This window comes from Quercus lobata, chromosome 12, assembly GCF_001633185.2.
Source record: "Quercus lobata isolate SW786 chromosome 12, ValleyOak3.0 Primary Assembly, whole genome shotgun sequence".
Taxonomy (NCBI): domain Eukaryota; kingdom Viridiplantae; phylum Streptophyta; class Magnoliopsida; order Fagales; family Fagaceae; genus Quercus; species Quercus lobata.
Window position 1 is genome coordinate 23,366,442 of NC_044915.1, and position 16,208 is coordinate 23,382,649.

General features: G+C 35.2%; 1 protein-coding gene across 1 annotated transcript; it reads left to right on the plus strand.

Annotated features, from left to right (window-relative positions):
* The first annotated feature begins 5,595 nt into the window (after nt 1-5,595).
* Nucleotides 5,596-9,890, plus strand: LOC115970419 (serine/threonine-protein phosphatase 7 long form homolog). The gene is made up of 5 exons (XM_031090057.1): nt 5,596-5,706; nt 5,811-6,574; nt 9,106-9,196; nt 9,310-9,702; nt 9,885-9,890. The coding sequence occupies exons 1-5, from the start codon at nt 5,596-5,598 to the stop codon at nt 9,888-9,890; spliced, it is 1,365 nt and encodes a 454-aa protein (XP_030945917.1).
* The last annotated feature ends 6,318 nt before the right edge of the window (nt 9,891-16,208 follow it).

Sequence of the window (16,208 nt, forward strand, 5' to 3'; positions counted from 1 at the left end):
GCTTGATGCAGCACCCAGAGATTCAAATTCACACAGGAGCTGATATCCTGTTTTAACCGAATAATTACCATCCTTGCACCCCGGCCAAATTAAGCAATCATCTTGTCTTTTGTTAACATTTTTTTCTAACTAAACTTATACATAAAATTATAATCTATTATTTTGTTAAAAAATGTAAGTAGAATCATTCAATGTATAAATATTTATCCAGAATCGATTATAGTTTCTTAAATTTTTAAACAAATACAAATTGCAATTGGAATATATTTTCTTAAAGTCTGCCACGTACTTGCAAATTAGAATGGGAACGCATGTTTTGAGTGAGTCCTATTGCCTGGTCTAATTGAAATATTTTATCACATATATATATATATATATATATATATATATATATAGCCCCTAGAATTTGCTAAATCTTATTAAAGTGAGTCCTATTGCCTGGTCTAATTGAAATATTTTATCATATATATATATATATATATATATATTCTTTTTGCTCCAAAACTAGAATTTCCTAGCTTCCTTTCAACTTCTATTTTTTTTAATATATGCACACTGAATTATATACAAATAAAAAATAAAAATAAAACAACACCTATATATTTTAGGCTAGAAGCAAGAAAAAGCAAGAGTGAGTAAGAGGGCGAAAATGGGTAATTACCCATAAAACCCGAACTATTTAGTTAGTAGGGTCAGTTTGGAAACATATTGGCAAACTAGCAACTCGAGCCTCAGAGGCTCGATTTTGGGCCCCTAAATCGAGCCTCTGAGGCTCGGTTTACGTGCTTTGACATGGCGTTGATATGGCAGGAGTGTACGTGGAACTCGAGTTTTTAAGTCTCGAGTTCCACGTAGGTGCCACCTAAACTCGAGTCTTTGAAACTCGGTTTACGTAAAAAGTTAAACCGAGTCTCAAAGACTCGAGTTTCAAATAATACATTTTCAAAAATAACGCCTCTCACCTCACACAAATCACTCTCCACTGTCACTCACCCTCACCCTCACCCTCTCTCTCACACAGAGCAAACGCTTAAGGTGACGCTCTCACTCACTGTCTCACCCTCTCACACACTGATCCGTCACTGACTTTCTCCACTCACGCTCTCACTCACCGGCTTCTCCATCTCATTGTTCTCACTCTCAGTCTCAGTCAGCCTTCGCCAAAAGCTTCGATCAAGCGACAGCAACCTTTTTCTTTCTACGCGGTCTCTCAAAACTAAAGAAAAAGGTGAGTTGCTTTGTACCCACCGTTTACTGTTTGGTTGCCGAGAAACATGCATGAAAAATTAAAGAAAGTCATCAGTCACGAATTTGTTTTCTATTTTGGGTTCTGTATTGAATTTGTAATAAAACTGTTAAACCTGCTAAAAAAGAGCGAAAGTTTATTGTGTTTTGAGATTGAATTGGTTTGTGGGTTTGATTTTTTTTTTTTTTGTTTTGTTTTGTGCTTTGTTCTGTTCGTGGGTTGATGTGTTGATATGAGGGAAATTTCATACTCATTTGCTAATACTATGCATTGTTTTGCAGTGATGATGTTAGGGTTAGTTAACTGGGTCTTTGTTAAATTAAATTGTTGATGTTAGGGTTTGTTAAAGTTGATGATAGGGTTTGTTAAAGTTGATGATAGGGTTTGTTAAAGTTGATGATTTAGTGTTTAATTTGATCCATGTTACTGAAAGTTTGATGACTTTCTTCTTGGTAAATTTGATAATGTCTTAAACCCCTTTTTATTTTTCTAATTTTGTGAATTCTGCATCTGTGCTCCTTTAAATTTTATTTACATTTAAATATTTCAATTGGGTTGTCATTTTAAATTTTTTTTGCATTTAGTAATTTTAAATTTTCCATATGAAGCGTATGCTTAGTGTAATTGTAATTGGATAATGATCAAAATATACTTATAATAGATTGATTGAAAGATTTAGGAGATATTGGAATGGGCTTGGTTGCTTCTCTTAGGATTATTTCTGTTCCTTCTTTTTTAAAACAGAGGAGCCCTGTGGCTAATAGCTTCTGTTGAGCTTGTATTAGTTATGGGTTGAGAGCAGGAATTTAACTCTATGAGATATAATCTTTTGTTGTTCCTGTTTTTGGTGATCGTAGCCCCCATACCTATATTTTCTTGATTCAAAATTCTAAGCTAGAGTGTATTATTCACCTGCTAAAGGCCAGCTATGATCTTTGACGAAATTTCTGGGATATAAAAACAATGAAACCATATATTTTACACTGATAAAAAGATGTCTGCAACCTAGCCAGTGAATTTTGTTGGAGTCGTGTGCAAGTTTCGAAGTTAGGATGCAATCTTTCTTTTCTTCTTTCTTTCTTTCTTTTTAAGTAAGTTTTGGCCCTAAGGTGAGGGAGAAGGAGAGATTCAAACTAGTGGCCTCCAGTTTTCATGAGGCGTGGTCCCCAACATAGATCATAGCTGGCCTTTAGAAACTGTATAATAATTAATACATTCTAGCTTAAACAGTGTCCAATCTTTAACTTCTATAAACATTAGCTTTAAACAGAATGTTGAGATGTTTAGAAACAATTGCAAAACTTAAATAGAGAACAAGTGCCATATAATTAGCAAGTTAAACCATATGAGCAGCTATACATGCATGCATACACATGCTCGAGAACAACTAAAGAGACAAATTGACATAGAAGATGCCCAACAACATTAAATCAACAAAATATTGCCTGTTCGATAGACCATTTTCCTTCAAATAGTTGAAAGTCTCCTTCAATCATCTTAAACTCAATATCACGCTTTTGACCAAAAGGAAGGCTTTCAAGTTCTCTTTCATAACAATCAACAATTCCTTTCGCATTAAATTTCAGCCCAAATGCCAAGTTTTGCTGTCCAATCTGTTTTAAAGGTTGTAATTGCACAGTAAGTAGGATCAAAGGCAAAAGGTCAGAACTAAAATTAGTGGAAAACTTGTTTCAAGATGAGGTCTGCAGTCTATGTCACATAACAATATCAATGTGTGGTAAAACAAGAGGCATAGGGTGATTTAGGAAAAAACATCGAGTGCATTGCACTTGAAATAACCCATGCTGACACAAAGAGGTAAACAATGGAAAACTTGTTTCAAGATAAGGTCTTCAGTCTATGTCACATAACAATATCAATGTGTGGAAAAAAATGAGACAGAGGGTGAATTAGGAGAAAATAATGAGTGCATTGCACTCAAAATAACCCATGCGAACACAAGGAGCTAGCACACCAATGTGTTTAACATTGACTTGAGAATGAGAGCTACAATCAAGGACCTCAATCCTGAAACTTCAAATTTCAAACTCTTGGTTGGATCTAAAATTGCATACAGCCCCAAACATTCTCATTCCTCAGTAACCAATCATATGTGTCATAACTCAATAGTATCATCTTGCATACATTTAAACATTCATTAGATGAACTTATTGAAACAATTACATAATAGGCATCTATGTATTAAACTTCCCCAATATCGGAGCCAGAACAAACTTTCATACTTGCTGACAACCTTATGGCCAATGGTCAAAGTGCTTTATGATGTAGATTGTTCCCCCAAACCTTCATGCGTTCCATTGAAGACTAGTACTTCAAAACCTAACTATATATGTGTAGGTACTGCAAAGATTCAAGAATCAGTGTAGGGACCTGTTGGTAAGGTTTTGTTTCCTAAAATTCAAACGATTAGATGTACTTATTACTTTAAAGATCGTATTGGTATTTATCAACAAAGCTTATTTTGCTCTAGGAATATTACAATGAAATTTGTCAACATTAATTTGTAATTATTAGAATTATGATTAAATTCACAATTTCCCAAAACCTTAAGTTTATGGGACAATTGGTAATTTACAATAGAATTAGAGGAATTTACAATAAAAAGGAAGAAGAAGATAAACAAAAGCCATTAAAAAAGGACCTTTATAGCACCATCTGAAGTCAGTAAACAGGAAGCTCCCTGCCCTCAATAAGTACAGCTTTTCCCTCTTCCTCTATATACACCATACCAACTACAAAGGACCTTCGTCTGTAGTTAGCCACCAAATCCAACAGTGATCTAGGTATACTGCCACAGACACAGGCACAGAGCAAAACAGAAAAGAGAGAAAACAATTCCTAGAACTGTAGACTGGACCCAAAGATGGCACAAAACATCACTTCAATGCATGGAACACCAACAAGTGATAAAATGACATCTCTTGATCATACTTCCACCATAAGTATATACAACAAAGCTTTAATGAGCCTAAGAAGGATATGTTCAAGGGAACCCCAAATCACAAATATTTTGCCAAGGGAAAGCATTGCTCTAGACAAAATGTTTTATGGTTTGCAAAAGTCTTTGCTTGTGCAGGCAGAACAGATATGGCTAGGGTATTAGTATCTTTTAGCCAGAAAATGCATTTTGTATTGATAAGAGGAATTTTCAAATAGCCTAATCACTAAAATCTATTGAGCAATAGTATATGAACAATAATATACCTCCCATGTACTAGAGCTATGCCCTCTTCAAGATTTCTAATAAGGTCTTATCATATACCAAAAATTTACTCAAGTACGTATTCAGCTTCCTAGGTCAGAGGTCTCTGAGATAAATTATGCAGAACATGCTCCTCTGGGTAACAAAGTCACAATGCCTATACATTAGTGCATAAATGAACAGAGGATGCAGAAATTGAGTGATGACAGATTCTGCATCTTTTGAGCCAAACAGATGAAACTCGTAATTACAAGGCCGTGTCTCAATTATAACTAGTAACCTTTCTGTGTCATAATGAATTTGTATAAACAGTTTCATAATAGGAAAAAGCTGCTAATTATCACACTATTTAATAACCTTTAATTGGATTAATATATTGAAAATTCCACAATTGTATTATATATTTTATTTGTTCTTACTATGGACACCTATTTTTGTATTAATAGGATTTTTTTTATTGTCTAATCCATGAACTTATGTTTTATGTATACTTTTAAATGAGATAATAATTAAAGTCTAATAATTTTGATATTTAAAACACATAAAAAAAAAGTAATTAAGAAATTTACTTATTATGTGGTTGTCATGACATCAATCACAATTATTATGATGTCATTTTTTTTTTTTTTTGGAGAAGAATTATCATGTCAATTTGTAAGCATTTTGTAATTAAATTGATATAAAAAAAATTGTTTCTTTCATTCAAAAATTAATTTATTTAGTTGTTGATATGAAATCAATCAATAGTATTTAATACATTAGTTTCTTTTTTCTTTTTCTTTTTTTATGTTCCTCAATTACCCTTTAATCTCATGTTTGATAGTAAGTTTATCAAAGCCCTTCATTGTCTTGTGGTATTTGTAACTAAGCATTATTCTGTGTGTGATCTTCTTTTAAAAAATAAAAATAAATACAAAAACTGTGTGTGTTCAAAACTGTAACCTTAAAAATAAAATCCTAAGTCTAAAAAGCTTTGTGTTCATATTGGCCTCTTTTGGTTTAGTCTTTCATCTTTTACTGAATTCTCATTGTACAAAGTGGCTTTAGTTGCTCTAACTCATACCTATATATTTAAGCATATTGTGTGTTCAATTTTGAAATTAACTGCTTATCATTCTTCTTCAGTATGGCTGCTGCAAATGCTAGACGCATTGACTATACACAGCCTGGACCCATTGACGACTCAGTGTTGACACAGCAGGCGACGCATCGGTCTGAAGCTATTTGGAATGGGCGGGTAAAACACTCAACTAAAACAGTAACTTGTGCACATGCATTTAATCCATACAATGTACACATATTTGCATATACTATATTAATCCATGATTTTGTTATGTGCAGGATCCAGGGTCCATTACCTGCCGTAGTCGTAGTTCAGAGTTCTCCAAGCAACCTCCAATGGTGGACAACCGAGTGAGGAACATCATCACCACAGTTGGTTTGGAGGGACTCTTGTGGGTCCCGGGTAGAGAGATTGACAATGGCCTGATAACGGCCTTAGTGGAGCGATGGCGGCCCGAGACTCACACCTTTCACATGCCACATGGTGAGGTGACCATCACATTGCAGGATGTGGAGGTTCTTCTCAGGCTTCCTGTTGATGGTGACGCTATAACAGGGAGCACACAAAAAACTTGGGTGAATGTGTGCCGGGACTTCCTTGGTTTTCAACCTGTAACTCAAAATAACCATAAGCAACTTGATGGGCAGAGGATTCTCATCAACCGCCTTTTGGAGGAAGTTGCTAACCCATTGCCGCCTGATGCTGAAGAGGATCAGCTGCATAAGTACGCACGATGCTACATCCTAGCGCTATTGGGGGACACAATATTCATGGACAAATCCGGCGATAGGGTGCATTTAATGTGGGTGCAGCAGTTGGAAGACCTTCACAATCCACGGAGGTACAGTTGGGGAAGTGCTTGCCTTGCATGGTTGTATCGAGAGCTATGCAGGGCAAGCGAGGACACCAGTCAGATTGATGGGTGCTTGTTGTTGCTCCAGTACTGGGCATGGGCCAGGTTCCCCTATTTGTGCCCGACAGTTGAGCGAGGCCCGCCAGTGGGTGCTTACGGTCCTCCAGTACGTGGTCCACTATCCCTGAAGTAAGTCTCTACCTCATACTGCTATAACATACTGTCTTCACCAAAGCACAAGTCTTATATTATGTTTTGAGTTCTTTTTCTATTTGGTTCTAACTTCTTCTTGAGGAATTTTATTTGCTATTTGAAGTCGTAGTCTCTTTAGGTTTTTTATAAAGGCTTTATTGTAATCAGTAGCACTCATAGAGAGAATCTCTTTAGGTTATTTATAAAGAATGTAAAAGACATTACATATAATGAGTAAGAGGTGAATCAGCATAAATGCTTTAATTTTATTATATATGTATAATTATTATATGAATTATAGTATTACATAAATTTTCAAAATGTCTGCACATTATGATGCACAATACCAAAAAAAGAATATAATAATAATAATTGATTCCCAATATGATTCTATATTTGACAACTACAATGCATTACACACACACACACACAAATGCATCTATATTTGGAAATTTGTTTTACCATCTTTATTTGCATATTTCCACTAGGATTGAGCCTGTCAACAATGCAGCCACAATCCCACCAATGATTTGTCTATTCAAGATGAAAGCCATTTCAAACAATATAAATCTAAATATTCCTTTTCAGTTTGGAACTTGGGGATTGTGCCTATAAGAAGCAAGAGAAGATATCGAAAAAACGTAATGATTAAAAGAAGTAGAGAAAACTCAGTTGGAAGGCCAATCAAAAAGGAATATAATATGTTACTTATATAGTTGGATGTTTTCATGTAAAGAGAGTTAGCATTATGACTGAGAATATAAAGTTCAACAGAAACCCCTAGAACAAAGAAATATATAATTGAGAATATATGTGGCCCATCCTGATTCATTAGGACTCTATTTAAGAAAGATCAAAATAAAACACTAGTGTGAAAGCTATTAGCAATATGAGCTTTTCAGTCAAGTTGTGTGGAACAATTTAATGGATGGGACTATAAAACATTCAATGCCCTTCACGTTCAGCACCAAACCTTATCTCTTTGTTAAAGTTTCAAAGTGAATTATATTGAAGTAAGAAGCAAATTTAAACAGCTATGTATTCCAGCTCACACCATGCTATTGGGGCTTTGGAGTATACAGTAAACATTTATAAATGTTCACAGCTGCCAATTAAGCTAGAAGATGGTTTGGGTTTCAAACCAACGTGATGACGTACCTTGGAAATTAACTGCAATTGTTAGGTTCTCTTAAAATGGTTACTCTGACTAGGAAAAAAAGAAAAAAAAAAGAAAACTACGAAGCACACACATTGACATAGACATTTTTGTTTGCGTGCCTCACAAGGAAGAAGACACTATTACTGGATAGCGAACCAACCAGAATTTATGGCTTTTACAACACATGCTTATGGGTTTGGTAAGTTGGTTCATAATTTGTTGCCTCTAAATTAGGGACGGACCCAAGTGAGGGCCTAAGGGAGCCTGGGCCCCCTTGGGCCCCAAAAAACAAAAACAAAAAAAAAATTAATTAGTAGCTTAAATTTTTTTTTTTAAAAAAAAAAAAAAAGCTTGCCCCACCTTAGTTTTTAGCTTAGGCCCCCCTCGTGAATTCCTAGCCCAGCCAGCCCCCCTTATGAAGTACATTTACAGCCCATATATTTACACATATGTTGAAAAATTAAGCCCATGACCCATGTAAATCAAGAAGAAGAAGAAGAAAACTCAGAAAAACCTAACAGAGAAAGTGAAAGTCTGAAAGATGAAGGAAAAAAGAAGAAAAAGAAAAAAGTAAGGAAATTTAGGAGAGGCGAGACAAAGTCACAGAGAGATAGAGAGGCTGAGGCGAGGCAGTTGCTATTGCTACTTCATCTTCTTTTTCTTCTTTCTTCTTTTTCTTCTTCTTCTTCTTTCTCTTCGTTCGCTAGTCCTTCTTCAATTCTATTTTGAATTTTCATTGCCTTGTTTTGTGTTTTCTTTCTTGTTTTGTGAACCTAGCATGTGACTAGTTGTTGGAAATGACAAAGAGACTTGAAAAAAAAAGTTTTAGGCTTTGTTTATGTGGGTCCACACGTAATATATAAGTAATAAAACTAGTACTGCAATATTTAACTTGAGCTTTTATATTTCTGTTTTTTAATAGTAATTTTTTTAGAATATTTTAATAGAAAAATTGTTTTAATAGTTTTTTTTTTTTTTTTTTGAGAATCAATAGTATTATTATAATTATTGGGTAGAGTTTTAGACTTGAAATTGATATATTAGTTGAAATATGGACTTATAGTTTTAAGACTCAATAAATTATATGGATGTTGACTCATAATATATAAAGAAATATAAGCATATAAAATTTTTAATAAATAAAAAGTATAAAAAAGCTAACTTTGAATTAATTACTATTGCAATTCACATGACCTCACCCTCCACCTTACTTTCAATTTCCTTTTATTTCTTCATTTCTTCATCTTAAGTGATTACATTATTTCTTCAAATTTCAATTTCCTTTTATTTCCTTTTATTTCATATATGTGATTACATTATAGTTTTAACATTATCTCAGTACTTATTGATCCATTCTTCTTGATTGTAGGTGGTTGTGGGTCCCAAACAAGAAAAATAGGCCCGCCCACATCTTCAGGGACAGGTATCGCGAGCAACTAGCTTCCATGTTGCCAGACCAGGTATGAAAATGCCTTATTTTACGCTTTTACGAACGTCCATATAGGTTTCGTGAACTTTGAAATATAAACATTGTTCCCTAATGTGTTGTGTACTTCTTTTTTGGCTATTGTAGGTGGTGTGGCAGCCATATGAAGCTCATTTTGACGACCTCCCGCCCTGGTGTGTTGCAGGGAGGGCCGTATGGACGGCAACGGTGCCGCTTGTATGTTTCCACCTAGTAGAGAAACATACACCGGATCGTGTTGTTCGTCAATTCGGGATGATCCAAGAAATTCCCCGCGCTGTTAACACTGACAGAGTGCTTCATGGCATTGATTTGAGAGGGAAGATCGGTGTTAATTGGATGCAGAAGCATGCTGCGCATATCCTTGAGTGGGGTTATCGCTTTGATCGGCGTTGTGAAGCTGTGCTTGGTGATATGCCTCCAGAGCACGAGTACCATGACTGGTTCAAAAGGGTGACTTGGAGGTTCATCGATAGGCCTGGTGCTGTAGTGACTCTGCTGGTAACTTCTCAATCTCTTCTACATGTTACCGTGTTTCTTACCATGAAACCACTGTTTAGAGAGCATGATGTTTGTTACTACATTTTTTGCTTACCACTTCATCTCCCTTTAATTTGCAATTATTAGTAGCAGAACCAACATTTATTTTATTATCAATTGGCATTGTTGATTTCGTATTGCAGGTCTAATATGTGTGGTTTTTCCATGTGCAGATTGAAGGATATGTCCGTTTATTGAGGCGTCATCCAGTGGGTACGGAGGACCACAACGACATTACTGAGGTGTTGACGGCAGTACAGGTGATGACACGTGTCCAACCTCCTATCCCTGAGGCCCCGATTGAGGAGGCAGCTATGCCTACCGGCCCAAGCACGAGCACAGCTCCGGCCGGATGTCAATCCCGTCCGCCTGTTGCTACCCCTCAGCTTCTCCCTACCCCCGATCCCTCTGCATCCACCCCACATGCATCCGCCAGCCCCACCATCCCTTCATCCACCCCACATCCATCCCTTACCGTCATCATCCCTTCACCCAACCCACATTCAGCTCCTACTGCCACCATCCCTTCACCTAGCCCATATCCAGCCCCTACGCCCACCATCCCTTCACCTAACCCACATCCAGCCCCTACGCCCACCATCCCTTCACCCGCCCACCATCCGTCTCCTTGCCCCACCATCCCTCCACCCACCCCACTTCCTTGTTCTGGGTCTGACGTCCGTCCACCCACCCCACAGTCATTTCTTCAGCTGTCACCGATTCCATCCTTTGACCTGGGTACCCCACCTGACATGCAGCAGGAGCCACCCTCCCATAGTTCGTTTAGTACCCCTTCTTCAGCCATTGACCCACCCCATGTTCAGGCTGAGCAGCCGGTTGGGTTACCTACAGCGGCTGAAGGTCGGCCTAAACGCATATCAAAGGCACCACCGTGTGGGACAGGGGGGCACAAACATGGACACAATGTTGGGCCCGAGGCATCTGACGAAGGACATGCAAGACCTCCTCCGCATTATACGAGACGGCGTAAGATTCAAAAAAGGTATCTGAAAGCTTAATGTGAAACAACACACTGTATTCCATTATTAATTCTCTTTTCACATTTCCATAAGATTATTTTTGTTTTCAATATGGTTTGAACCTACATTATTGGAACTAGGTGAATGCCTCAAATAAGGATATTTGTTGCAATTTTATTCCTTGCATCATTTGTTATTTTAATCTAGATATATTTTTATGATACCACAGTCTATTAATAGAACTTCTATTAATTTGACAGGTGATTGGTGTACCTGTTACACTGAATGGAGATCTGAAGAACCAGTTCGTGGAGACCAATGTTGGTTTTGATACAATATGTAAGGTATTAGTCATACTGGCCGGAGAGCATGCTGTGGTGCACGGATCCACGGCGGTGGCTGCTTCCCTTGACCTCTACACCTATGTATGTTTCTCTTTGATTGCAAAGGTTTTGATATAGTTAAAATACTTAACTGCATGTCAATGTAATTGTCATGTTTACAATATTTATTGATAGAGGTGTTCGTAACTTGCCTTGTTTCCCTGTTCATTGCTACTTTTATTTGGACCATGTAGTTCTGCCAAAGGGTATCATTTGATTGTCTTTTTGATTGATGGTTTCAGATGCTTGTTGATGATAAAGATCATAAAATTATGTAGTATTACATGCTCTGCTTAGGGGGGGGGGGGGAAATCTTTTTGTGTTAAGTAATAGATATTTTAGAAAAGAAAAAATACAAAGTACACGAAGGAGATCAACGTCATCAAAAGTGTGATTACAATAATGTGTTTGAAAGGATAAAACTTAAATTTGTGGGAGTATTTATTACCCACAAACTTACACACGCAACTCCTTTAATCATTTTCCTAATTAATTTATTACAATAATGTGTTTGAACTTAATTGATAGCCCAATATACATAAGCTCCATCCTTAAAAAATGATGCATATGTAGCATGTACCCCTTTATTAGATACTAAGATTTTTGCACGTACTATATGAAGGGCAGCCAGGAAATTAGATTTCAAGCTACTTAGCCAGAAAAAAGAGCACCAATTCCCACTCAAGTAGAAAATAGTATATCTCTTACCCTTTTCTCTCTAACAATTGCATTACACATTCTCTTTCTATTTCTTTGCTTCAAATTCAGGTCCCCAAAAAGAAAGTTATTGGAAGTGTACTATCTTACATAGGCCTAAAGCAAATTTGAGAGAAGCCAGGATGGATGGATATTCTGTAAATCTCCAAAGCTTCTATCTTCCAAGTTGAAAACGTGAGTTTCATTTTGATAATTGAAGAAAATGCAATTCCTTTTATACCCAGTAAACTCTTCAGCCAAAATCGATAAACAACAATCATTACCCAAAACTAAAGCTCAATCACCCAAGCTTTTTTCCAACTCCCATCGACCCCATTCTTCATCCAGCTTATACACTTTACAATCAAACACTTTGGGACCATCACAGTCTCTAACATACTGGTTGGTATGTTCTACCCTCCTCCTTTCTTTATTAAAGTATCTATCAACAACATAGAGAGCTCCACATGACTCCACCAAGTGCTTCTGGCTACCCAACCCACATAGCAGAGGCAAAAAATGGAACCAACTTCAATGATTAATGATCGATCCACAAAACATTTCCCAATGTATCAATCACATAGAATTGGCCCTTATATACAATAATATCATCATACTCAAAACGGTTATCATCTACAAAGGCTAAACTCCTAGCTCCATATTTTGCAAAGCCTAATCTTCCGGCAACAAAAATAACAAAAACAGCAGAGTCATTTACATTAGTCTAAGGCGAATTGGGAAACATAACTACATTATTGGCAGACCTACATTCAATCTGAGTTTATGATTTGTGACATTAAAAAATCTTATCAGATTAATATGGAATTGATAGTTAGGCTGTCCTAACCTGTCAGCTTTATCCAGCAATGTTTCTTGAGAACACCTGGTGAATGTTATCAATCTGTCTAAACAGAGGTAATTCAAACAACAAATACATAATGGATAGAATCTTGACAGAAAACTGTAGCAAATCTGATTTTTAACAAAATGACAGGATAAGAAGGTTTGTTAAAATTACCAAACTTTCAGATTTGAAACAGTTTAAAACAAAAGCATATGTATATTGGAGATTTAATATGATAATTCGTAAAGGAAATGTAGTGGTGAGAAGTTTCAGAGGAAAAAACTATTTGAAGTAAAAAAAGAGTATGCTGATCTTTAATTAATAATGTTGCAGATAAGAGATGAGGCAAAGCAGCAAATATAAATGGCAGTCACAATAACTTAACAGTACACCAAATAAATTTGCAATTACTCCACAATCCACACCATTGATTATACTATAAGATGTCACCCCTACCATACTTTTACATATTTTTGGCTTCAGTCTTCCTAGAACCAAATCCTTCTTACATAACCACCATCAACAAAGTCTTGCTTAACATCAAATTATTATAGCAGGCAACAACCTAGTACTAAAAAATATTAAATAAATCTGCATAGCCTCTAAATAGAAACCAAATTGAACCAATTTCCATATTATAGTTTTGCAAAAAAATCGTGTTTGCACAACTTCTAAGCAAATGTCTACAAATTTTCTAAGTATTAACAAAATTAATGAATGCAGCAACAAACTATAATGGCCATTTATAACTGGCATATAATATAATCTTTAGGTAATTTAACAATTTCAGCCTAAGAAAATTTGGTTCAACTTAACAATGTAATAGCTGTAGTAATTTGCAGCTAATAAGGTAGTCATCGGAAAGGACATTAACCTCATGCAATATAGACTTTCTTACTGTGGTTATTCATACAATTTAACATTTATTTTGTACTGGATCAAATGTCATTAGCTAATTCTAGAAAGTATGACGTGAAGGAATCTAGAAATAAAGGAATTAACTGCATGCTATAGAGAAGAAATTAAAGAACAATACTAATTTGTAGCAGGTCCTAATCAAGTGAATGTTAAGATGCATGCATTTCTGCCAGTAAGCTAATATCTATATTTGCATGATCAATATTCACCACCAACACCACTGCATCACTGTATTGTAATAAATTTGACAAAAGAGATGCTCTAAACTCTATATACACATGCCACAAAGTTAACATGCTCTACTATGTATTCTACAAAGTTATCATTACTTTCCTATGGCCAAACCATAGAGCTACAGGGTTTCATGCTGGATTTTTCAGAAAAATTATAATGATCCCCAAAAGCCACCAAAAAAAGTAAATATTAGACAGTGTGGTCATATTGGATATGACCAACAGGTCCTACCAAACCCTCTTAAATCAGCAAATTGTGACAGTAACATATTAGTCTCTGAAGTCATATTGAAATGACTAACAGGTTGCAGTGTTATTGTCACACATAATTCAATTTCTCCTTATCTTACAGCTCTAACCGAACTCTCTTAAACCAGCAAATTGTGTCTACTAAAAATTTCAACACTGTTTAGACCATACAGTTTTGTAGTCTAGGCCTTGATCCTCCTCCGGAGAGTAATCATCAAAACTTATATCAAAAAACTTAACTGTACCATAGTGAATGAACCAATATGTTACGTATACGCTGAAAAGAAATGCATCATTTCAAAATTAATGCTTATTAAGGAAAAGTGTTAAAATAATAATTATATGATCAACTTCTTCATTTTATAATAGCTTGAACTTTTAGAATACGCATAGTTTAACTTCATTTTTTAATAATAATTCAATTTCTTACCTAGAAAATTCTGCTCCTTTAATTTTTTTTAAACAGATTCTGTTTCAATACTGAATGAAAAAATCCCCCACTATCAGTAAAGCATGCCAACCAAAAAGTGTAAAGTTTTATCATCTAGGAGAAACTGGTGATATTATGAAACTAATCTTGCTTGATATTTTATTGTTTCTGCACATGTTCACAAACACTTTTACCCTAGCTCTTAAACTTCCATTTGAAGTTTTATCCTGAGAATCAATATAGGCAGCATTAAAACTTCTAATATAAGAGTAGTGAACACCTAGAACATAACAGTCTATGCAAAGTGCTTCATTGACTTGATATGGGTAATTAGCAAGAGGGAGGGAAAAAGAGAGCTATAAATTTAAGTCTTCTACAATATAGCATTTTTCCTCATAAAACACACATAACTCTAAATTTTGTTTCCAATATATTAAATTATAAGTTATAACACTATTTTCTCAGACTAAATAAAGCAATACAAATTCTGTTTGGTTCAAAGTTTTGGTCAAAATTAAATATTATTTTAAAATGGAAAACTCATTGCTTGTATTCAAAACTTAATCTTTCAAAACTAATAAATCGCAGAAAGAAGTTTTAAAGAAAAAAAAAAGGAACTGAAATTTCCCAAGAAAGAAAGACTTACACAATACATAACCCACAGAAATCCAATCCACACAATCATATGTAGAACAATCTCTCAAAAATAATTAGAAAAAACCCAAAAAATCAAAGAAAAACTTACCTCCTTACATAGATAAGCAGAGTGTTCATGACATTGTCTCTGTAATTGAGTCATAGCAAAACAAATACTTGAGATTATATTATAATCTCATAGATTAGAGAGGCTTTTGCCGAAATAGTTATAGTATTGGAGACGTTTGTAATCTTCAAGAATCATAAGGAATGTAAGGAACAGAGGGGTTGCAAATTTAGGAATAGACGGGAGAAAGGGTGTGATGTGGATGTAAGATCTTAATCCCCTCAATTTGAACGGATTTTTATATTTTATACATTAATTTACTTATCAAAAAAAAGATCTTAATAACCTCAGCATTAGTAAATAACGCTGAATAAAGTTACAGCAAAGTACCATATACACTCCTTTCACTTACATTTCAAAGATGATTTGACTTAAATCCAATTACTGTAGCCAAATCCAAATCTAACTCAAATACATAAATATATGGTTATGGCGTATTTAAAAACGAATAAGAAAAAAAAAAAAAACACTTATGTAAGAATAATGGCAGCAAACACTAGTGTTTTGTCTTGAGAACATAGTTGATTGTTTATATGACTTTATTAAGAACAAGGTTTCTTAAGTAGAATTCTTTTTTTTCCCTGCAATCAGTATATATGATTAGTCTCAGCACAGGGGAGAGTAGACTGCTTGGTGTACTTCAATTAAGAATGCCACTAGATGGTTGTTATAATGCAATTTTTCCTTCTTCTTGCCATCTGTATATATAATTCATTCATGTTTGGAGTCTTCTGTTATTGAAAAAACAATATTCATAATTTTTCGTTTGCCTTTAGAATATTCCATGAAAACTCTTCCCAAGAAAGTTCCAAGCCTGTGGTTTTTGAAGAATGCTAATCAATTAGTAGCATGGTTTCACCTAATCATGTGCTTAGAATAATATGTTTGTGTTTGGATGAGCTATTTTGTTTATTGTGTTAAAGTACAGCTGTAACTTGAAAATTTGATGACTAAGTTTCAAGATGAAAAGA

Bases quoted from the DNA above. Each gene is read 5' to 3' on its own strand.
- LOC115970419 (XM_031090057.1), top strand. From the start codon at position 5,596: ATGGCTGCTGCAAATGCTAGACGCATTGACTATACACAGCCTGGACCC. The intron at 6,575-9,105 runs GTAAGTCTCTAC...TCTTGATTGTAG, and splicing joins CGTGGTCCACTATCCCTGAA to GTGGTTGTGGGTCCCAAACA. The intron at 9,197-9,309 runs GTATGAAAATGC...TGGCTATTGTAG, and splicing joins CTTCCATGTTGCCAGACCAG to GTGGTGTGGCAGCCATATGA.